Genomic DNA, 25,435 nt, shown 5'->3' with positions numbered 1-25,435 from the left:
CTGTCCTGGAACTAGCTCTTGTAGACCAGGCTGGCCTCGAACTCACAGAGATCCACCTGCCTCTGTCTCTGCCTCCTGAATGCTGGAATTGAAGGTGTGTGCCATCACTGCCAGGCTGTGATTGAGCTCTTAAAGTTCCTAAAATAAAAAAGCCATTTAAAAAAGTACACACATTTTAATGGTGCGGTGGCACACACCTTTAATCCTAGCACTTGGGAATCATAGGCAGGTGGATCTCTGAGTTTGAGGCCAGTCTACAGAGTGAGTTCCAGGACAGCCAGGGCTACACAGAGAAACCCTGTCTCAAAAAACCCCCAGCTCCCCATCAACAAACAAAAGCACATTTTATTATTTTGTGTTTGTGTGCACAAATGTGGTCAGAGGACAGCTTGGAGAAGTTGATTCTCTTCTTCCATTATGTGGGTCCCAGTGATCCAACTGAGGTTGTTTGGCTTGGTGGCAGGGCCTTTACCTGCTGAGCCATCCTGGCAGCCCACAGTTTCCACACTTACTTTTGAAACTTAATGCTATGTTATTGTACTGGTTAGTCTCATGGTGGGATTCAAGATCTTCTAAATTCTAGAATTTTACTTAAAATTTCAGAATTTCGGACCAATTTCTTTTCATTGATTTTTTTTTTCAGGGTGGGGGCTGATGTAGTGGCTCATACTGCAGAGGCAGAATTGAATTCAAAGACAGCCTGATGTACAAAGGGAGTTCCAGGGCTGCTAAGGGTATATAGTGAGATTGTGTCTCAGAACAGGTACTTTAATTAAATTTACGAATTCACACATGTGGACACACACACACACACACACACACACACAGAGAGAGAGAGAGAGAGAGAGAGAGAGAGAGAGAGAGAGAGAGAGAGAGAGAGGTTTTTGTGAATTGTTTTTTTCCTTCTACCAGGTGGCCTGGGGAATCTAACTCAGGTTGTCAGTCTTGTTAGTAAGTGTAGTAACTGCTTTTACCCAATGAACCCGTTTGGGAGCCTTTAATTTTTTTTTTTTTGAGACAGTGTTTCATGTAGCTCAGATTTATGTGGTGTTGGGGGTCAGACCCAGGGCCTCTTTCATGCTAGGCAATCACCTACTACCAGATTTATTTTTCTGTGGTGAATTGTTCCCTGTCCTTTGTATTTTACCCTGGGTCTTTCGCTGTTTTGTTGAAATGCTTTATAATAAATGCTTCTATACCTCCCTCCAAAAGCTGAGTAACACTGTCCCTACTCTTGAAGAAATGATCCAAAAAATCCTAAAATTTGTACTGATAAATGATAGTGTATTATTCTAGCCTTTGTTTACTTTAGAATTTTTATTATTTATTTATCTACCTGTCCATTTATCTATCTATTATTTATTTATTTTTGGCTTTTTGAAACAGTGTTTCTTTATGTAACAGTCCTGACTGTCCTGTAGATCAGGCTGGCTTCGAACTCACTGAGATCCTCTTGCCTCTGCTTTCCAAGTGCTGGGATTAAAGGTGTGTGCCACAACGTCCTGTCTACTTTAGAATTTTTATTTTATGTGTATGTGTGTGCACCTGACCGTGTATCTGTGTATCATATGTGTGCAGGGTCCATAGAGAGGTCAGAACAGGTGTTTGATCTTCCAGAATGAGAGTTATACAGTTTTGAGAACCACCATATGGGTGCAAGGAACCGCTTGTGTTTTTTGTAGTAAGATATGTACAACAAAATCCACCATTTAAACCTTTGTGTGTGTGTGTGCTCGTTGACTTTAAGTAATTGCATATTATTATGCAGTCTTTTGTCTCTAGAACTATTTTCATCTGTCCAAGGTGAATTTTGTACTCTGTAGCTTTTCATTCACCTCCTTTTGGGCCTTAGGCCTTGGCAGCTAACTACCCGCTCTGTCTGTCCGTCCGTCCGTCCGTCCATCATCCATCCATCCATCCATCCATCCATCCATCCATCCATCCATCCATCCATCCATCCATCTGTCTGTCTATCTATCTAGGGCAGTTAACCATTCTTTGAATTTGACTTTTTTTTTTTGGTGGACCTTCTCTTTTCCTCATTTCCTTCCTTCCTTCCTTCCTTCCTTCCTTCCTTCCTTCCTTCCTTCCTTTCTTTCTTTCAGTTAAGTTTTAAAATTGAGTGTTTTGCTGCATGGATGTCTGTGCCCCACGTATGTCCATGGGACCAGAAGAGGGTGTTGGATTTCTGTTGGAGAACAAAGGTCCTTGTGCTCACAGATAGCACCAGGGAAACCAGGAATGTTTGTTGAAATAGTAAGGGTTGTCTTTTAAAAGGAAAAGATATTTTCTGCCTGGAATGCTGGGAATGGTGGCTAATAGTTTAGGAGATCCTTGTGTTATCTGTAGGGCCAGGCCATACCAAGCTCCCACAAGCAGGACCACAGGTGGCTTATAGTCTAGGCAACCTTTGTATTATCTGTATGGCCAGGGCCTCCCCCAAGCACCTGCAACCAGAACTAGAGATACTTAAGTCTAGGTAACTTTTGTGTTACCAATATGACCAGAGGCACCCCTAAGTTCCCACAACCAGGATTAGAACTAATAGCCCAAATGAGCTCTGTGTTATCCGTATGACCATGCCCACACAAGACCCTCCCCTAACTCCTTAAGATAACACGGTAGCACATTTTGAACCCATCTTAATGGAAGACGTGACCAAGTACTTTAAAAGTTTTGATGTAATTATGCCTCCTTGTGCACAAGGGATTGTGTTACACCAAGAAACTTTTATTCCAGATTGTACTGTACTTAAATATGTCTACAATAAACTGCCTGGTGTTAGACTCTAGAAATTTGAACCAACCAGCTATTGAGTTGTGTTGAACCGGATTTCCTCCTCCTCCTCTTTTTAATTTATTCTTATGTGCAATGGTATTTTGCCTGCATGCATGTCTGTGTGAGGGTGTCAGATCTTGGAGTTACAGACAGTTGTGAGATGCCATGTGGGTGCTGGGGATTGAACTCAGGACCTCTGGAAGAGCAGTCAGTGCTCTTAACTGCTGAGTCATCTCTCCAGCCCACCTGGATTTCCTTCCATGTGGATTGTTAGTCTGTTGGCCCTGGTGGTTGCAGAAAACCCTAGAGATTGCCCTGAAACTGGCAGAGTTAAAGACCTCTGTGAGCTACCATGTGGATATGGGGAATTAGACACATTCCAGGCCAGAGCAGCACCACTGATCAAATCCCTAGGCTGGACTTTAAAATAAAATTTTTTTTGATGATATGCTTGAGCTGTAGTTTTTATATATTCTTTCATTGTTGTTGTTGTTTGTTTTTTGAGACAGGGTCTCTGTATTTCTGGCCATCCTGGAATGCCTTATGTAGATCAGGCTGGTGCTCACTATCAGATATCTACCTGCTTATACCTCCTAGTGCTAAAAAATATATATATTCTGCAGGGTAATCCCTTGTCGGCAAAGTGATTTGTAAATACTCTCTCTGGTTGTCTTTTTACTTTCCGTTGTTTGTGCTTCTTTGTTACAAAGTTTATAATTTTGATGATGTATGAAATGTGTTTTTGTTTCCTTTACTTTTGATGTCATATCTAAGAAATCATGAAATCCAAAAACTGTTTCCTTGGAGGTTTTCTTTCCACCCCTCTCAGCTAAATGGTGCGGATATGGTGAGGGCAGAAATTATGTCTCTCTTTACCTCTTCTCAGTGAGCCCTGAAGTTTCTAACTCAGGCTGGCCTCAAACTCAATAGCTATTCTGCCTTAGTTTCCCAAGAGCTAACATAAGCATGAACCCACCATACCTGGTTGAATAATAGATTTTTTTTGTTTTATTTTTTGATTTTTTCGAGACAGGGTTTCTCAGTGTAACAGTCCTAGTTGTCCTGGAACTAGCTCTTGTAGACCAGGCTGGTCCTGAACTCACAGAGATCTGCCTGTGTCTGCCTCCCAAGTGCTGAGATTAAAGGTGTTTGCTCCCACTGCCCAGTGATATAATTTTTAAAACTTATTTTACTCGAGCTGGAGAGATGGCTCAGAGGTTAAGAGCACTGGCTGCTCTTCCAGAGGTCCTGAGTTCAATTCCCAGCAACCACATGGTAGCTCACAACCATCTGTAATGAGATCTGGTGCCCTCTTCTGGCCTGCAAGCATACATGCAAGCAGAACACTGTATATGTAATAAATAAATAAATAATAAATAATTTTTTATTTTACTCGTGTGTATATGTGTGAGTGTATGCACATTTATGTGTGTGTGTAGGTGCTCACAGAGGCCAGAAGAAGGTGCCTAATCCCTTGGAGCTGGAGTTACCAGGTATTTGTGAATTGTCCAATGTGGGTGCTGGGATCTGAATTCTGGTCCTCAAAGATTGAGTCGCAAGCACTCTTAATTACCGAGCCATTTTTGCATCCCATTAGTATATAGTTCTTATAAGGGTAAACTAAACAATGGAGTTAGGATTTAATGATGAGGTATTTCTTTTTGCTAATTTGTCATTGATTATATGTCTGTACCTGATGAATTATAATAGCATGCTCTTTGGAGTTCTTAAATCTTATGAGACTTGGCCTTACAGTTTGAACTTTGTCATCTGTCTAATGAGTAAGATGATTTATAAAGGGTGTTTATTTTAACTTCTAATGTGATAAAAATGCTAATATAGTTTTTCTGTTATGAAGTGCTGGACAAGCTGTATTTTTATCTATATTAAGTGGCTTTTCTTAGGGGTGAATCAGTTTTTGTTTTGTTTTGTTTTTCCAAGACAGGGTTTTTCTGTAGTTTTGGAGCCTGTCCTGGAACTAGCTCTTGTAGACCAGGCTGGCCTCGAACTCACTGAAATCCACCTGCCTCTGCCTCCTGAGTGCTGGGATTAAAGGCGTGTGCCACTACTGCCGGACTGAATCAAATTTATCATTTAAATAATTACCGTGTTGCTAACTTGCTTTTATTAAGATAATGATAGTAAAAATCGCTTAGCTGCTGTACTAGATGGTAGTCCTTCAAGTCAGTGTGTTATTTTCATCTTTCTGCTTCCTGTGTCCGGACTTGTTTCTTTGTACGCAGTAGGTACTATTCACTAAATGCTAGGTTATTGGCCCAGGAGACAAAGTGTTGCTTTCCTTTTAAATAAAGATGTACCCTCACCTTTTGAAGACAAAGTCTCAGTGTGCAGTTCAGGCTGGCCTTGAATTCGTGATCCTCCTGTCTCAACCTTCCCAGTGAATATTAGAGTGCTAGGGATTATAGTCATTGTTACCACGCTTTCAGTCCCACCAGCTGGGGACTAACATACTCAATCCATTTGTAAAAGTAACACTGAGGATCAAGAAGCACCATGATAACATTCTAATCTTAAATGTTTGCTTTTATATATTATAACCCCATCTCCCAGAAGAGAATAAAGAGAAAAATTAAGTGGGAGGGGAGAAAGGTACATTACATTTGGGGAGGAGAATTAGCATTAGTTTAAGCGTAGTAGTGGATGCCCTTCTGTTTCTCTATCTCCCTGATTAGAAGCAGTAATTAGCAATAAGAATACAGTTCCCCAGTATCTGGAGGGCAAGGACCCTTATTTGTCCACCTGGCAAGCTGTTCCCGTAACATGTGCCCGACTAGGGAGATAGAGAGTTGCTGCTAGGCGAAGCGAGTTGAATTTATCCAATATGCATATGGTCCAAGCCATTGCCTGGAAGTTTCAGGACTTTTTCTTCCTCTCTGAGACAGGGTTTATCTGTGTACACTTGACTATTCTAAACTCAGTCTACCTGCCCTGCCTCCTGAGTGTCGGAATTCAGGGAATATGGGACCACATCTGGCTCTAGGATTTTTATTTACTTAAGTTAATTTTTTTTTTTTTTGAGTTTTCGAGAATGGGTTTCTCAGCTATGGAGCCAGTCCTGAAACTTGCTTTGAAGACCAGACTGGCCTTGAACTCAGAGAGATCTGCTTGCTTTCTGAGTGCTGGGATTAAAGGCATGAGCAGTGCTGCGCCACCATCACCCAGCTGACTGTAGGACTTTTAATACTAAAGCATCACAAAGTAGCTAAACTAGATAGATTTCTGCTGGTATAGTTATCTAGGCGGGAGGGTTATTGGTGTTTCCTGGGATGCTGTCTTCCTAACACTTCCTCCAGAATTCCCTGTTAGGGTCGAATATTATATTGTGTGTGTGTGTGTACCACATTGTATGTGTTTAGTATGTATGGATGTACCATATGTGTACAAGTGCAGGTATATGTGTAGTATGTATGCATGAATGATATGTGTACAAATGCAGGTGTGTGTGTATGTGTGTATTGGCCAGAGGACAACTTTTGGGAGTTGTTTCTTGTCTTATACCCTTGTTTTGAGGGAGGTGCTCTCTTTTTAAAAATTTAAAACAATTAAAAAATTTTTTTGGTGTATGTGCATGGATACATGCATACCATATGAGTGTGGAGGTCAGAGGACAAATTATGGGGATCTATTTTATCTCTACAGAGTGTGGGTTCTGAGAATTAAACTCAGAAATCAGGCTTCGTGGCAGTTGGCTTTACCCAATTAATCATCTAGCTGGCCCTCTCTTGTTTTGATTTTTTTTTTCTTTCAAGGTCTATAAAGATCTCCTGTTGTTTTTGCTGTTGTGCTTAATACTCTAGGGTAGCTGTCCTGAAGCTGTGGGTTTGTGATTCACTTCCATCAGTCCATAGGACTGCTGGGATTACAGATACACTTCACCAATTCAACTTGGAATAATTTTCTTTCTTTTACCTTTTCCTCCGTCCCTCCGTCCCTCCCTCCGTCCCTCCTCCCCTCCCTCCTTATTTTCTTTTAACTTAGCAGTCTGAAAGTTGTATATGAGGTGCCTCTAATGCCTCGACTTCTCAGTCGTTTCTTGCTCGTGTGCAGTCGCCCTTCTCTTTTCCTACTGTCGAGACTTGATTTTCCTTTCTAGGATCTTTTTGCGGTCTTTGTCCAGCGTTGGCGTGGTGATAATCACCTTGCTGTGGTAGATGCCCACAAGGACTGTTGTGCTATTAGCCTTTTCTCGCTGCACTCGTTCAGTATAGATGACATATTTCTTCCTGCACACTTGGACCACTTTGCCAATCTGCTGGCCTTTGTAGTGTCCTGGGACAACCTGAACTTCGTCATCCTTCCGAATGGGTGCAGATTGGACATTGTACTTCTGTCTCAGCTGTTTAGAAAGAACAGTGGTGGTGTGTGCTTTTAATCCCAGCGCGACAGGTGGATCTCTGCGAGTTCAAGGCCAGCCTGGTCTGTAGAGTGAGTTCCAGGACAGTCAGGGCAACACAGAAACCCTGTCTCAGAAAACCAAGGTGGGGGGGCTGTGCCAGGGGAAGGCAGGAAGAAGAGTGGAATTGTGGCATTTACTATAACTTTTATTTTTGGGATTAAAATTTATTTTTTAGTTTTATTTACTTTATGTGTATGAATGTTTTGCCTGCATGTATGTTATGTGTACCATGTGTTCCTGGTATCATCAGAGGACAGAAAAGAGGGAGTCGGATCCTCTGGATTGGAGTTACAGATGATTGTAATTTGCCATGTGGTTGCTGGGAATTGAATCCAATGCTTTTTGTAAGAGTAACAAGTACTCTAAACCACTGAGCCAAACAGCACCCCCAATTTTAAAAAAAGACTGAAAATATGTTACAAAATATTTAATTTATTGTTAGTATTTTATAATGATTAATTCAATTTCATATTTTTATTTTTATTTTATGTGCATTGGTGTTCTGCCTGCATGTATGTCTGTGTGAGGGTGTCAGATCTTGAAGTTACAAACAGTTGTGAACTACCATTTGTGGGTGCTGGGAATTGAACCTGTGTCTTCTGGAAGAGCAGCTAGTGCTCTTAACGGCTGAGCCATCTCTCCAGCCCCCAATTTAACTTTAGTGTTATAATCTATCTCATTTCTGAATTGCTAATTTGAAGGCTAATTCTTTTCTGGAATACCTAATTTTTATTTCCTTCTTCTCTATAAAGCTATGGGTTTTCCTTGTCATTTTCTGAGGTTCTGTTGTTAAATATTAACAAAATAAGTGGAATATCCAGTCATGAAAATGTTTTAATTGCTACCATTTGTTGTTAGTATCTGATATCAGAATGAAGATTTGAGTTGAAAGCCTGCACTGGTTTAATAGCAGGGTTGAGCTGCTGGCTGTTCTTGAAGTGGGGAGTGCTGTCCTAACTCAGGAAACACATGCAGTATGGCCTGTTTTTACAGACATGACGGAAAGGAACCATTGCGAATAGTGCATTTGACTGTGCAGTTAGCTTCAACACACGCTTTCTTTCCTATTAAAGACACATCGTTACCATTTACTCATACTATGCTAAATATTTCATTATATTATACATTTCATTATTAATCTGGGCCCTTTATCACAGTTTATAAAATAGGGTGGAGTGAATGAGCCAGAGGCTAAAAGGCAGTGTTTGTGAGATTTCTGTTCCTGGGGATCTCTACATTGACAAATGTTTCCTATAATCATGTGTTCCCTTTTCTTAGCTTCATTGATCTGGGGGTCATTTGGTTCTCAGAAAAGCTTTTTACTGGCTTTGAAGTGTATCTTTTAAAACCTGTCATTTTACAGAGGTGTGGTCAAATGAAATGTGAGCTTGATCCCTTGGAAAGGGGCAAAATCCAAGGAAAATGGAAAATGGTAACCCTGAAAAAAAAATTTAAGCTTATTTAAGACTAGTGAGATAAAGCCGTTTTTCTCGGAAGTGTTACTAAGTCTAAGGAAGTGTTATTCTGAATGTCGGTAATATTGGGAGGGATTCACTTAAATACAGCACCTTCATCAAAAACTTGCCAGTGAGCAAGATGCTAGAGAGATGTTATGTTTCCTAGCTCATGAGATTAGCCCTAGTAAATATCAGTGATAGATAGGAGTTGCAATCTGTGTCTATTTTTGCTAATCTTATTCCTCATTTCTTTCTGCATGTCAGTATTGCAAAATGAAAACTGAAACAGTTTTGAATCAATTCGGTTAAACATAGAAGATTACAAGCATGTGTCCCCTGCTCCTCGTTAGAGTGTTATTTTAGTTCAATCAGAAAAGTGATGGTGGGCCAGAGAGATGGCTTATCTGGAATGTACCTGCCTCTAGGTAGGATAACCTAAGTCCCGGAAGCCACAGGGTGGAAGGGATAGAGCCAGAGTTGTTCTCTGACCTTCACTCCTCTGTGTATAAATTTTAACTAGGATTCTCCTCAAAGATAGTCCCCCACACTCCCCCCCCCCCCCAGACAGGGTGTCTCTGTAGCTTTGGAGCCTGTCCTGGAACTAGCTCTTGTAGACTTGGCTGGCCTCAAACTTAAGAGATTCGCTTGCCTCTGCTTCCCGAGTGCTGGGATTAAAGACGTGCACAACCACCTCCCGGGTTAAGATAAGTTTTTCTTTTTAAAGTGATGGGTTGTTGATTGTGTTAGCACACACCTACAGTCCTCTTTTCACTTGGGTGGGAGACTGAGGCAGGGAAATTGCCTTTGTTTGAGGCCACAGCAGGGCTTAATGGCAAGCAAGATCTTGTCTTAACCGAGATCTTTGTGTGTTCACAGTGGCTCTTTTTTTTTTTTTAAGCCCTTGTGGCCACTTCTGTGAAACTAGAGAAGTGGAGCTAACCCTTCCTGTGAGGTAGAGAATGGATGGATGAGTAACTTTCCAGTTGAAAAATTATGAAGGTTCTCTTGGCAGAAGAAAAGTGAATGGAACGCTCTGGAGGCCCATGTTTTCATGGGGTGGAGACTGGGAAGGCCACCAGGCTAGTGCAGGTGAAGTTGGCTAAGTGAGGCTTTGGCTTTATCCTGTTTGTTCCTCTCAGAGAGGAGTGACCCAATAGAATAGAATAGCTGGGGTGCAGATTCATCAGGAACAACCCTTCCACACACACTCTTTATATCAGTTCTGGGAAAGGAGCCCAGGGCTCAGCTAGTGCTAGGCAAGTGTTGTGTCACTGAGCTGTGACACTACTGGCTCACTCACATTCTCCAGACCAGAGATAAGACTTAGGGGCTAGAACCTTCAGAACAGTGTATATTGTATCAGTAGGAGGATTATGTAGTCAGTGTTGACTGATGTAGGAATTAGGAGGGAGAAGGGGAAGGGAAAAGAACCTAGAATCTCCTTATAGGGACCTGGTTGGTGAGGCTTTGGTCCACAGTGATGGGGAGCTCCTAGGAGTTGGTAGGGGTAGGATTGTGAGGGAGGTGGTGCTCGTGACTGTGAAGTTTGAAGAATTCAGCTTTGTAGTTAAGTACTTGGAGAAATCCTGTAGACTTGTAGGAACATGACTTTAAGGACATTTTCTACTTTTACTTAATGGAAAAAGCAGGATTTGCGTGTACTATATAGTTGGGCTCTGGAGTGTCCTTCAAAGGCCCAAGTGTGTGGATGTGGTTGTACATGCCTTTAATCTCAGCACTCAGGAGGCAAAGGTAGGTAAATAGATCTCTTGAGTGCTAGCTAGTTCAGCCAGGGCTACCCAGAGTGACCTGATAGAAGAAGCTTTTGAACAGTGGTTCTCAACCTTCCTAATGCTATGACCCTTTAATACAGTTCCTCATTTGTGGTGACCCCAACCATAAAATTATTTTCATCACTATTTCATGGCTGTAATTTTGCTACTGCTATGAATCACAATATAAATAGTTTTGTAGATAGAGGCTTGCAAAGGACTTGCAACTTATGGGTTTGGTCAAGAACCATTGCTTTAGGAGATAGGGCCCAGTGGGATGTCTTTATATCACTGGAGGCTTGCCTTCCAAGGAGTTTATAGGACACTGGGGCTCCCCACACCATTGACGGATGTGGGATGTTCTTCTGGCCAGTAGACTTTATTTCACCATGTTTTCCTTGATGTATTGCCATAGGCTCAAAGTTGTGGCACCAGCCAGTTACAGACTAAAGTAACTAAAACCGTGAGCCAAAAATAATCTTTTAAAAGTTGATTATCTTATGTATTTGCTATATTCATAATACGCTGACTCAATATAGGTTTCCTTCTCCTTTGGAGAGGAATTGTTTTTTAGCTTTTCTCAAAATAGTTGTGAACAGTGAGAATAGAATGGCTCTAGAATATTTTAAGTAAGGAGGGATAGAGTCCCTGGAACTAGAATTAAAGGTCATTGTGAACTGTGCAACCTGGAACTCTTGATCCTCAAGAACAGTACACTCTTTCCAGCTGTATGGGAAACTTTTTACTCTGGTTAGATGCAACCAAGAAGATGATACTGAAATTGTGATAGGAATATTTGCTATAATTATGAGTAAATTTCTTTTTTGTTTATGGGGACTACCTCCATTTAAAACCCAGATATTTTCTTACTGTTCCCTTAATCTGAACTACTTTATAGTATGAAAAAGAAGAGTGGGGTTTGGCAATTTAGTCAAATAAAATTTGTCAGAGTAAGTCAATTATAAGGATTACTTTTTTTTTTGGCAGTTACAAAGAGATTTGGGAGCCTAGGTTCCTACTGCTGTGGTAAGTCTGCTTAATGCAGATACAACCTGGCATACCTATGGCTGTACAGAGTAATCCACAATCTGGATCTTGTGCAGTGTGTGACAGTTAATGTTGCTTTGGGTACTTTTAATTTCTAAATCTCCTGATTTACATTTAAATGAACCATCCTAACATTTCATTAACATAACCTTGCTGTTTAAAAAATTGGCTATGACTAGCATCCTAAGGATAGAAAAGCTTTGGAAGAGACACATTTTAGGAATGATGTTTCCATTCTGTTGTAAATGAACTTGTAATGTCTTTGTGAGAATGTATATAGCTCTTTCCACAAAGAGGCAGTTTGCCAACAGTCAGCTCCTCTGGGTTCTGATGGAACTGTGCTTTATTTCCTTTCTTGCTTTATCTTTCATACAGGTTGCTAGACAAGCAATTGACTCTCTTTCTGAATTTGTAGCGATATTTTGCTTTATAGACAAGATCACTATTTTTAAGGTAATGAAGACCGAATAACTGCATTTTAACCTTTTATTTCATTCCACTAAGTATAATTCCTCCTGAAAAAACTTAAGGTTGCTGTTTTTCATTAAGGCTGGCCAGCTCTAGCAGATTTTATAATAGATCTTGGAAAGGAGTACTCTGTAAGTTAATTGGAAAACTAGACGCTGCCAAGAGCTTTAAAAGTTATTTGTTTAGCTATTCTAAACAATACCATTAATTGTAAATAACCAGGAGAATATGACTAAGATTAAGACAGAAATTTTTTTCTTGGTAGGCTTGGGAATATTTTCAAATGGGTTGCATAAATTCAATTCTTCTTACACTGCTGTGCACTTTAGAAAGTATTTTGCCAGTATCTTGTGGAATATAAAAATGTTCAAGTATTGTTACCTTTAAACTTAAAACATGGAACACATTAAACTAGAGAAAATTAAGTTTAATAAAACAATTCAAAGGCTGTCGAGATAACATAAGTCAGCAGTTCTTAACCAGTGGGTCACAATCCCTTTGGGGGAGTCAGACAATCCTTTCACAGGGGTTGCAGATCAGATATTTACATTACCATTACCATGACAATAGCAGATTTGCAGTTATGAAGTAGCAACAAAAATAATTTTATGGTTTGGGCCACCACAACATGAGGAACTGTGTTAAAAGGTCACAGCATTAGGAAGGTTGAGAACCACTGACATAAGTGAAAAGAGCACTAGAAAGACCCTTTTGCTGCAGACACCACGTACCTTGTTTGCAGGGTCCTTTTCATAGTGGTGGGTGGTGCTATCTATGTAAGCTGGTAGATGAGAAAAGGCATCAGTGGTCTTAATCAGGTGTAAACCTTACTGACTTTACCAATAGTCTGCCAAGAAAGATGTCCCCACTTGTATGTACTATAGCGGTGTGATGGTTATGGGTGTCACTAAGCACTTTCTGTTAGGTTCTGTGAGACCCACCCCACAAGAGGAAACCCATGCACAGTATGCTAAACTTGATCAGAAACATGGGTTGGTTCTCACATCCAAATCAGATAGTTCTTGCAGCACCAGCTCTAGGGTATCCAAAGCCTGTGGCTTCCAAGGGCACATGTACAGAAAGGGATTTATAGGAAGGAGAGGGTTGACAGAGATAGGAAGGAAGACTAATTAGAATGTATTTTATACATGTATGAAATGTCAAAGAACAAATTTAATTAAAAAGAGACTTTAACTTTAGAGCTCAAAGGATGTAGAATATGGAATTCAACCTTAAGAATTATAAAAATTAAGTATTTTTGTTTATAATTTTATGTGTATAAGTGTTTTGTTATATGTACACCACATTTATGGAGTGCCTAGTGAAGTCAGAAAAAGGACATCAGGTGCTTGGAACTGTAGTTACAAGCAGTTGTGAACTGCTATGTGGGTGCTGGGAACAGAACAAGAGTACTCTTAACTGCGTAGCCATCTCTTAAATTTTTTTATTATATTTATTTATTTATATGTATTGTGTGTGTGTGTGTGTGTGTGTGTGTGAGAGAGAGAGAGAGAGAGAGAGAGAGAGAGAGAGAGAGAGAGAGAAAGGGGGGCACCTGTGAAGGTTAGAGAATGCTAGAGCATTGTTGGTTCTCTCTACTATGTGGGTTGGAGGATGGAACGTATATGCTTCAGGCTTCGCAGGAATCTGACTGGCTCCTCTATCTCACCGGCCCTTGGTTTTTATTTTTCTTTGTGTGTGTGTGTGTGTGTGTGTGTGTGTGTGTGTGTGTGTTTTGAGACAGGATTTCATAGTCCTAGCAAGCCTTGATTGATGACTTTTGCTTTGGCTTCCTAAATTCTGGGATTACAAGCATATACCATGTGGCCCACTCATTTTTTTTTCTTTCAAGATTTACTTTCTAAGATTTATTTTTGTGTATGTGTGTATATCTGTGTGAGTGAATGCTATGTGTGTGGGTGTCTTCAGAGGACAGGAGATAATGTCTGATTTCTTGGAACTGGAGTTAGAGGTGTTATGAGCTGCCTGATGTCGGTATTGGGAACTGTACTCGGGTCCTCTGCAAGAGCAGCGGATACCCTAAACTGCTGAATGATCTTTATCATTCTCTTCTTTTTGTAGATGAGAAAGTTGAAGCTACAGACAGAAGAAATGACTTCTCCAAAGTCAAAATAAGTTAGTGGAAAAGCTAGTGTCAGAGCTGGTGTTCTTCTGGTTATTGTTCTTTGTAAATTTTAAGATCTATAGTTTTGTTTGGGCCTTTTTCAATACTGGGCCGTCAAAGTCCTAACTTGGTTCTTTAGTATAATTTACTATTGCTTGATGTCACTTTTGTCAGAAGCGTGTGTGTATATATATATACATGCGTATATATGTATGTATATTTATTTCTTGTGTATTTGTGTGGATGTGTGCGCCATGGTATACATGTGGAAGTCAGAGAACACAACTTTGAAGGACCCAGTGGCTCTCTCCTTTTTACCATGTAGGACTTGAGGGTTGAACTCTGGTTGTTAGACTTGGTGTCAGCCTTTATTTGCTGATCCATTTAGCTGGCTGTTGACAGGGTTTTTGATTAAAGATGTTGTTTGCATAAGATAAAGAAAATAGGCCATGAATTTGAAAGAGAGAAATGAGGGTGGGTAGAGGTGTGGGTTGGGGAGTAATACATGGGAGAGTTTGGAGGGGATAACAGGTATTTCTTCGGACTGCTAGCTCCCAAATAATGATACGGAGACTATTAATTATGAAAGCTTGGCCTTGGCTAAGGGTTGTTCCCAACTAGCTCTTAAAACTTAAATTAACCTGCTTATATTAATCTACATTCTGCCACATGACTTGTTATCTCTGCTCAGTACTGTGCATCCCACTTCATCTGAGTCTGGCTGGTGAATCCCATCTCTCTTCCCAGAGTTGCTATCTCTGTCTGGAAGCCCCACCTATCCTCTCTTGCATAACCTTTGGCTGTTCAGCTCTTTATTAAACCAATCAGAAGGTGCCTTGGCAGAGACACATCATTACAGTGTACAAAAAGTCTTAAAAAAAATGCCAGGCCTCATTTTCTCTAAAGCTTGATATTTTTCTAATTTAATTGTGACATAATACGTTATTTACCCAGTGTCTATAGCCTCTGATAAATTTGCAGCTATTCATTTCATATTCTGGTATTTTTATTCAAGGTTTGGAAGGTTGTGTTACGGAATATACCTTTGAGTTTATAAAATTGAACAAAATACAGTATTGTCTTTTCACTAATCTGTAAGATTTGTAGTAATAGACTTTTTATTTCCAAAATTGATACTGTCGGGCCCGAAAGAAACTTGGGTCAAGGCTCACGCAGTATTTGTGACTCCTCCCAGCATTTCTCACACCACCCTCTACCCTAAACCTCTGCACCCCAGGCAGGCTTTGCTTCTGTTCCCCAGCTCCTGATTGTTAGAGAAGTCAACCAAAAATTTTTGGTTACTTGCTGCTCTCTTGGCTCATGGCTTCTCTTGGCCTGCGGCTTATTTCTAGGTCAGCGGACCGCCCTCCCTTACTCTCTCTTGCACTTTCTCTTTTCTCAAGGTCTGTTTAAAGTCTGGACCCTTCCAGATGCCTCTGACCGTTCTTTCCCTTATATCTACAATAAAACCCTTCTCAATCAAACCTAGGAACATTCATGTTTATTGTTATTCAGATACTTGTCTATTCTTTTTCACCTGTCCATGGCTTAATACTTCAAAGTCAAACAGCCTTGACATTATTTTCCTTAAAAGTAAATTTTTATTTCATTAAAAATTCTACATTAGGCAGTTTGTTTCTGTTATGTTTTTTTTTTGAGTCTTAAACAAGGTCTGTTTTGAAGTGTATATATCTGTTTTTATCAGTGTGTGCAATTGAGCACTTTCTTCAGCCTCTTTAATTAGGGCGAATTGTGAAGGAAGGTGATCTTAGAGACTTTTAAGAGTTTGTAGAATTTGGAACTGGAGATTTTGGGGAAGTTGTTGGTAACTGTTAAGTTTGGAGATTTCAAGTAGAAATTTGTATGTCTGGCTTTTCTTAAATTCAGATCATTTGAAGTAACCGAGTCTGTGATGATTGCCTGCAATTGATCAGTTGGGCATGTCTTTTGAGTTGGCCTTTTTTTGTAGGCCTGTTCTGTCCGTCCTCCACCTGGGGAGGCCAGGTGTCATTTCATTCATTGTGTTTATAGTCCACCTTTGTGTTGTGTTTTTGAAAGTAGCAGAGCCTCAACTCTTAACACACGGGAAGCCCTGGGACTCTGAAGCAGGAGAACAAAAGATTTTTTTTGTTTGTTGTTTTTAGACTGTAGCTCAAGTTAGACTCTGTCAACTCAGTATTTAGGATGTCCTTGTGATCATCCTCCTGCCTCAATCAAGTGTTCATATTACAGGCATAGACCACCATGTCTACCTTGTTAAAACAATTTAATTCGGGGGCTGGAGCACTTGCTGCTCTTCTGAGGACTGGGTTTCTGGTACCCATATGGCAGCTTATCCAGTTCCAGGCTATTCAATGCTCTCTTCTGATTTCATGGGCACTCTGCATGTATGAGATATGCATACATGCATAAAGGCAAAATAAAACATAAAAATAAATCTTAAATTAATTTCACTGTAGGTGTGTTGGCGTACACTTCAAAGGCAGAGGCAGGTTGATCTTTATGAGTTCCAGGCCAGCCATAGCTACATAGTGAGGCCCTGTCTCAAGTAACATAAACCCTTAAACCCTGTAACTTTTTTTTTTAATTTGGTTTTTCTGTATCTGGAAAGAATTTTATTTCAGAAAAATTAGAAGCATTTCTTTGGGAAAGTGAATTGTCGTCAGTGGTAGAGTAACCGCCTCACCTGTGTCAGGCTCTGAGCTCAGTTCCAAGCACTACTACTCTCTCCCCAAAAAGTGAATTGAGTTATGCTTGCTCAGTAACTGGGAGTTGCTCTGAATGCCCACTTAGAACTGGTTTTATTTAATCACAGGGTCTAGCCCTCTAATCCTGAAAGGTTGTCTTATTTGTACTGAAGCAGTCTCTTTGAAATGTTAGGAACCTGGGATTCACAGGGCAAATAATTTCTTCTGAAATGTGTTATCTGTGACATTTGATGACATTTACTTGAGCTGTTAGAAGCCTTTAACAACTTAGACCCACCCAGCTCTTAAGGCTTGCTGACTAGTGGACAAATAACCTTTAAAGACCAAAGAGTGTGTGTGTGTGTGTGTGTGTGTGTGTGTGTGTGTGTGAGAGAGAGAGAGAGAGAGAGAGAGAGAGAGAGAGAGAGAGAGAGAGAGAGAGAGAGAGGCTGGTCATAATATAAGCATAGAGAACAAATTCCTTGGAAACTGCATTTTGTGTTGTTAGATTAGGCAAGTCCACTTTTTTTTTTCATTCCCATTATGTGATTCAGCATTTTATTGATGCTTAGATAATTAAAGTGAAATGCTGAAACTTTGGAAATTTAACATCAATAATTATGCTTATTATAAAATCAGAATCCATTTTCAAATTATATCTTTGGGTTTCTTGACCTTTTCCTAATTTTATGAACTATGCCTCATTATCAGTTAGTCTGATATTTACTTAATATTAGTTGAAGTTATGTCATTTTGTGAAAAAGTACTACATATAGAGGTCACGGGTGTCAGATCCAGTGGGGTTGGAGTTAGAGTTGTAAGCTGTCAGATGTGAGTGCTGGTGATTGAATTTGGTCCTCTGGTGCTGACATCAAACTCACAGAGATCCACCTGCTTCTTCCTCCCAAGTACTAGGATTATAGGCATAAATCACCACCATAGCAGTATGGTGATGCTATTCTGAGCCATCCGTATAGCCCCCGGAGTGATGTTTTATCTTTCCTAGTGTATCTTGACAAGAGACAAAAATTTATTATTTGGTTAAGAGTGTATGTTCCATGTTTATTTTTGGTAAGGTAAAGTTAATGCTTTTCTTCCTTGGTCATAAATAATCTGGATTTCTATGACACCATGTAGTTCTTCAGTATTCCAGTTAGTATCCATCTACCTGGCTTAGGATCTATTTATCTCTCTCTCTCTCTCTCTCTCTCTCTCTCTCTCTCTGTCTGTCTGTCTATCTATCTATCTATCTATCTATCTATCTATCTATCTATCTATCTATCTATAAAGGTCTTTAGGCCTTTAATCTCAGCAGAGGCATAGGACCAGGTGAATCTCTTGAGTTTGGGGTCAGCCTGGTTTACATAGCAAGTTCCAGGCTAGCCCAGGGCTACATAGTGTCTCAACCCTCTCTCATTAAAAAAAAAATTGTGTGTGTGTGTATGCCTGTCTGTGGTTTTGTGCAAGTGGGTGCAAACTGCCTTGGAGGTCAGAGGCATTGCATTCCCCTGGACCTGGAGTTCTGGGCAGTTGTGAGCCACCTGAATTTGGGTCCTTCCAGGAGTAGATCTGTTTCTTCAGCCAAATGCTTTAGTGTTCTTGATTCTTCCATGAATCATCAATACTGTGGGTGTTCCTAAATGTTGATTTCCCCTTTTCTTACCTTTTTAAAGTTTTTGTTATTTTGTGACAGGCTTTTATTTCTTAGCTTAGATTGATCTTTAATTTATGATCTTTCTTCCTAAGCTTTCTGAGTGCTGGGTAAGTTATATGCTTGGCCTAAATGGTCTTTTAATTTAAATACATTTTCTGTATTCATTAGGTCTTTTGTTTGGAAGAATTTTCCCGTAATTCATATTAACATAGCCTATATCATCTAGAGGATCACAATCTGGTTTATCTAATTAAATCTGTAGAAAAGCTTTTTGAAAAAGACACTGGTTGATAGTTTTTTTTGTATAAATGATACAAGTTCAAAGTAGTTAAGGTGACTAAGTGTGCTCTTGGATTTTGTTGTCCTCATTTATCATGTAAAGAGTTTAATTTTGTTAATTGTGAAAATAACTTTTTTTCCCTGAATGACTGCATAGTTTCGTAATATTAGAAAATACAGCTAGGAGCCTGGTGGTGGTAGTGCTTTATTTTAGGTTGCCTGGAGCTGGAGTTACAGGCGGCTGTGAGCTGCCATGTGGATTCTAGGAACCAAATCTGAGCCCTTTGGAAGGGCAGCCAGTGCTTTTAACTTCGAACCATTTCATTAGTGGATTGAGATTTCTTCCTTCCCTTTCTCCTCCCTTTCTTTTGACAGGGTCTCACTATGTAGTTCTAGCTGTACTAGAACTCACTATAGATCAGGCTGGCCTTGAATTTACAGAGGCAGAATCTGTCTGCCTTTGCTTCCTTAGTGGTGGGATTATAGGTGTGTGCTGCCACATCTGTCTGGATTGAGGTTCCTTAATATATAGTGATTTTTTTTGTTTGTTTTTTTGAGGCAGGGTTTCTCTGTGGAATAGTTTAGACTGGCCTTAAACTCACAGAGATCCTCCTGCCTCTGCCTCCTGAGTGCTGGAATTAAAGATGTGTGCCACCACCACTGACCAATGTATAGTGAATTTGTATTGGACAAATTTTGTTTTTGTTTTCAGTGCTTACTTACAGGAATTTAGCATTTCTTTTTGTCATGAGTATGTATAAAAGCTACATTTTCAGCTCTGTCTAACTTTGTAACCAACGGGAATATCGGTGCTTTTCATAGTTGTAGTGATAGTAGAGCATGTCTTGAAAGAAAAACATGCATGACCAGTATTACTTGGAAGTAGTTATCAGGACTTGTTATCTGTATACCAGCTGGCCTTGAACTCAGAGACTCTTGCCTCTGCCTCCTGAGTGCTGGAATTAAAGGGCCAACACAGCCTGGTTTACTAAACGCCTTTAATTAGTGACTTGTCTGAATTGAGTTATTTCATAAGTATAAAATAATACTATATTTTGAACACTTGGTGCCTAGATAAGGTATCTCTAATTAAAAATATATTCATTACATATTGAAATATTTTGGATATTTTGGGTTAAACAAAATACATTATTAAAATCCGTTTTTTTTATGTTTTCACTGTGGCTACTAGAAAATTTTAAGTTACATAAATGGCTCACGTTATATTTCTGTGGTATGTTGATTCTGTGAAATTGCTAAAGGTATCCATGATATTAAATAGGATTTATTCTCCAGGTTATTAAACCCAGGTTAAATATTCAGAATAGGGAATGGAACTATGGCTCAGTGGTTAAGAGTTAAGAGTACTTGTTGCTCTTATAGAGGACCCTGGTTCCATGTCCAGCATCTACTACATGGTGGTTTGTAGCCATCCATATAATTTAGTTCTGGAGAATTTGATGCCCTCTTTTGACCTCCTTGGGCTCCTGGCATGCATATGGTGCACAGACATATATGTAGATAAATCAACACTTAAACACATAAAATACTTTAAATCTAAAGCAATAATGAAGTGAGGTATACCTTTGGGGATACTGCAGTAAATGCGGGGGAAAACTAATAGAAAATGTTTCTGTATTAGTTTCTGAATAAATTTTCTTCCTTCCTTCCTTCCTTCCTTCCTTCCTTCCTTCCTTCCTTCCTTCCTTCCATCCATCCATCCATCCATCCATCCATCCATCCATCCATCCATCCATCCATCTTGGTCAGGGTCTCACTCTATAGCCTTGAATGGCCCAGAACAGCCTGACTTCAAACTCATAGAGATTTGACAGCTTCTGCCTCCCCAGTGCTGGGATTAAAAGCATGCGTCATCAGGCTTGGCAGAAATTCCTTTTAAAATACCCTTCATTTTAGCTTCTCATGCTGCACCAATGTTGGACTGGAAAAACTGAAACTAGAAATATCTTGGTATTAGAGAAGCCAAACTTTAGAGATTCTGTGTGCTCAGAATTATCCCTTAGTGTTTGTAAGTTTGAAATTGTTATGTGTAAGAGGTCATTTGTAGGTTAGTTATAATTATTTCATCTTGTGAATGCTGCTTTACTGATAGGAAAGTCTTTGTTAGAGGTGTATTATGTATTTTATGTTTCTGTTTGTCATTTGCTTGATTCTGGCTTTTTGTTTCTTAGAAATGACTGCCGTTCACACTGGCAACATAAACTTCAAATGGGACCCCAAAAGTCTAGAGATCAGGACTCTGGCTGTAGAAAGACTGTTGGAGCCTCTTGTTACACAGGTAAGAATCTGGAAACATAAATGCATAGCTGTTTGAACATTCTTTTGCAATAGGCCTGGCTAACAGACTCATGAACAAGGTTGTTAGCTCAGTCTTATTTGAATTGATTGAGCTTGGCTAGTTTGATGATTTGGTTTCATTACTAGCTGAATATCAACACATTTATTTATTTATTTAAAAATTATTTATTTTTATTTTGTGCATTGATGTTTTGCTTGCCTGTATGTCTATGTGAGAGTGTCAGATCTTGGAGTTACAGTTATTAGTTGTCATGTAGGTGCTGGGAATTGAACCTGGGTCATCTGGAAGAGCAGTCAGTACTCTTAACTGCTGAGCCATCTCTCAGCCCCACATATATTTATTTAATTCTTTTTGTTACTGTTTTTTGAGACAGGGTTTTATATCACCAAGACTGGTATCAAAACTCCTTAAGTAACTGAGGCTGAACTTAAATTCTCCTGATCCATGTCTTTACTTCATCAATACTGTTTGGATTAGAGCCATGTGAACCATGCCTGGCTTTAGTTAGTTCTTTAGACTACAGTTGCTACCATTTTCTAAAGTCTTATTGCTGATGGTAAAGGTTTTTAGTATGTGGCACAACTGTCCAAATATTTGTGCTTTTCTTCACCCTCCATTAAAGAGGAAATCCAAGGAAGATGGGACTTGATTGTTACAGTTCCTCATTTGGCTTAATGTACCTTTCGTTGTGTAGGATTAGTTGGCAGGTAATTAAATTTAAAGGTGTAGGTTTGGTATATTCTGTTACAATATATGTATCATAATGTGATGGTGTTTATTAACTTAGCAGCTAGCTATATATCTTTCCTCTCTTGTAGATATTAGAGGAGAGAGAAAATGAGAATGGCATTTACTGTCTTAAAAATTGCCTTCCAAGGGCTGGAGAGATGTTTCAGCCGTTAAAGGCTAGGCTCACAACCAAAAATTGCCTTCCAAGTCATAAACTGTTATTTTATGTATCTATATGTAGCTGTGTGGGGGTTAGGTAGAATATTTGCTTTCTTGAACCCAGTATATACTGTATCTTTCAGGTCTTGTGTTTGGCAGATTTATACTGTAGCAAATCTTTAATCATCTTCAACCTACAGATCATCTGGCATATTAAACTTATTAATGATGGCTAAAGTTCTAAAACTTTAAGCATCATCACAATAGGTTTCTGTGGGCAATCTTTCTTTTCTTTATTAAGAACTTTTGCTAATTAATGCTAAGATTTGTGTTAATAAGCTCGAACAGACTTCAGAATTAAGTTATCTTTTGCAGACTGGTGACAATGACAAAATGTAGCCTTCTGGTAAAGCTAAATTTATTGTTCAACTTTTTCTAGAAATTCTTCACTAAAAAAAGGCATTGTACTTATCAGTAATCTTAGTTTTAGTCTGTAAAGTCACTCTAAATCCTAATGATTACTTAAGAAATTAAAATATGCATTGCATTTCTTACCTTACATATTAAAAATATTATTTTGGAAACTAAATGTAACATCGTTTTTCTGTTCTCCAATCTGGAAAGTGTTGTGCTATTTCACGCTCAGCAAGCTCTCTAAGTGTGTTGCCTTCCCTCCTTATGAATTGAGGCTGCTGTCTTTAGAGATATTAGTCTGTTACTTTTCACTTTAAATCATTATTCTTTTTTAAAAAAATTTTAACTCTTAGGTGACAACCCTGGTAAACACCAACAGCAAAGGGCCCTCTAATAAAAAGAGAGGTCGTTCCAAGAAGGCCCATGTTTTGGCTGCATCTGTTGAACAAGCAACTGAGAATTTCTTGGAAAAGGGGGATAAAATTGCAAAAGAGAGTCAGTTTCTCAAGGAGGAGCTTGTGGCTGCTGTAGAAGATGTTCGAAAACAAGGTAGGTCAATGATTGCTGTATATATGAAGAGATACAGGTCTTTCTAGAAACTCAGTAAAATTTAAAAATTACATTTATTTATATCTGTACACATACTTGTGTTTGTACTCAGCATGCATGTAGAGGTCAGAGGACGACTTGTGGGAATCAGGTTTTTTTTTTTGTTGTTGTTGTTGTTGTTTTGTTTTAAACCATGTATGTGTTGGGGATTGAACTTAGGTTGTCAGGCTTGGCAGCATCTGCCTTGACTGATTGAGCCATCTCACTGGCCCTAACTGGCCTTTTTTCCTTATGGGTTATTGACCTGGGGAAAGTTGACTGCTGTGCCATAAGAATACTCTGGAAGTTCTGTAGTGAGGACATAAAGTTCTGCTGCCAAAAGCCATCAGCATACGTTCCCAAGCATGTGAGTAATCTACTTTGGAAACAGAGATCCATTTGTATCCAAATTCAGATGACAGTACCCCAACCCCAAAGGATCATACATGTTCCTTTGAAGCTACCCTTGTTTTTTGGATGATTTATTAGCCAGCAGAAGAAAATATGAATTCCTTTCTCTAGAAGGTCTTTATTGGTTCTAAGCCCTGATGTGACTTGTTTTACTAGTATATTAAATAAATGCTTGTCTAAGGAAATGCCTTATGGTATCTATGGAAACATCTGGTTCCTAAAGGTAGTTTAGATGTGTTTGCTCTGTATCAGTGTTGACTACTTTTGATTAGATTGGAGTTTCTAGATTTTTTTTTTTTTTTTAAGTAAAGGACCAGGTAACATTTTAGTCTTACTGGCCATAGAATCTGTGCTGAAACTGTTCAGTCCTGCTGTTGAGTTGGGAAAGAAACTATGGAGAATATATACACAAATGCACAAAGGTATGATCTAATAAAATTTATAAAAGCAGTATTCTGTTTTGATATACAAAATATAGTTTTCTAATTTCTAATCTAAGATTTTCTATACTGCTTAATAATGTAAGTTTGTTATATTCAAAGAAGTATTTGTTTATATATTTATAATACTTTTGAATTCGAAGTCAGACCTGTGTTAGGGGCTTGTGTGTGCTCTGTGCTTTGTTTTCTGTGCAGTCATGACTAATGAATGCATATAGTTTCATACCATACTTTTCTTTTTTTTATTAGTCCGTTATATAAATAATGTGTATGAAAATTTGGGTACCTTAAAATACCACTTAATGCTATATGTGTGTCAGAAACATCCACATTCATAAAACTCAGGTCCATTTTCCTTCAGGGTAACAAAATGACCAGGCGAGCCTCCCATGGCAAATGGGAACCAGTTATCGATTTCAGGACTTTTAAACTTCTGTGATCTAGGGTTACATTATAATGTCAGTCTACTTAAACTAGGTGCTGAACCTTAAACAGACTGGAGCATATTGCTGCTTCTCATATGTGCCCTTTCTTTGTTTTAGGTCAGTCCTAGCTTCGAGAGCTGTTTTTTTCCTAGTTCTTATCATAGTGATAATTAAATGGGTTGCCCGCCTCTTTCCAGTTTATTTTGTAGTCTGCTGGTCTTTCTCTGTGGCACTTAAAACATGGTACCTGGTTTGTGATAGGTACATGTTTTAGGATAATTAACTATTTTCTAAAGAGTACAGTGTGAGTCTGTATTTCCTTTCTCAAAATTTAAGTGTGTTTTACTTCTCTTTGACAAATGAATATTTTCATGTAGGTCGAGACTCATAAAAAGTTGATACAGTGCACATGGTGTAAGAGTTATCCTTCCAGTGTTTTTAGTATGTTCACAGGATTAAGCTACCATTGTTGTCCTAAGTTCAGAGCATTTCTGTTACTCCCAAAGTCACTTTTTACTCATCATAAGTCACTGATGTCTTTTGTATACAGTAGGTTTTTTTTTTTTTTTCCTTCTTAATTTTTAAAGACGGTGGTCTTGCTACTTAGCTCAGGTCAGGCTTGCCTGGTACATTTTGCCTTGGTTTCCCAAATTATCATAAGTGTGTGCCGTCATGCCTGCCCCCATGCATATGTATTTCAGTAGTTCATACAGAGGAGGGCTGCCTCTGGTTATCTTAAGTGTATTTAATGAGTCTTTGAATAATAAGAGTTCTGACTAGTAAAAGAAAACACTTAGCTGCCTAAGGAACATTCAACTGACAGATGAGATGATTTAAGTGATTAGAAATGGAGAACTGGGCCGTGGTGGTACACACCTTTAATCCCAGCATTTAGGACGCAGAGACAGGCGGAGCTCTGAGTTTGAGGCTAGCCTAATCTATAGAGTGAGTTCCAGGATGAGCTAGGGCTACACAGTGAACCCTTGTCTCAAAAAAGGGAGGTTTCAAAAACAGGACGGTGATGTTAAATTGAAAGTGGGGAAATGAGGAATAGTTTCTGTTATTAATTGCTTTGTCTCAGTTGCTATAAGAAAATACCTGACAAATGCAACATAAGGAAGCTATTTTTGGCTAAGAGTTGCAAGGTATACTGTATAGCCTGCTGAGCAAGGTGTGTTAGCAGGACAGAGGTGTGTAGTCTCATTGCTCCTCTAGTCAGGAAGCAGAGAGTTATGAGTATTCTCAGTTAACCTAGTCTAGATAAT

General features: G+C 39.2%; 1 protein-coding gene across 1 annotated transcript in view; it reads left to right on the top strand.

Moving 5' to 3' along the window:
* Ctnna1 (catenin alpha 1) overlaps positions 1–25,435 on the top strand; it is a 126,892-nt gene that overhangs the window by 3,778 nt on the left and 97,679 nt on the right. The window contains exons 2-3 of the mRNA XM_085699709.2: positions 20,877–20,983; positions 22,660–22,855. Coding sequence (XP_085555835.1) covers positions 20,879–20,983; positions 22,660–22,855 — 301 coding nt within the window. The 5' untranslated portion in view covers positions 20,877–20,878. The remainder of the gene's footprint in view (positions 1–20,876; positions 20,984–22,659; positions 22,856–25,435) is intronic.

This window comes from Myodes glareolus, chromosome 13, assembly GCF_982192425.1.
Source record: "Myodes glareolus chromosome 13, mMyoGla1.1, whole genome shotgun sequence".
Taxonomy (NCBI): domain Eukaryota; kingdom Metazoa; phylum Chordata; class Mammalia; order Rodentia; family Cricetidae; genus Myodes; species Myodes glareolus.
The sequence above is the reverse complement of the archived record's forward strand: the minus strand, read 5'-3'. Positions and strand labels throughout refer to the sequence as shown.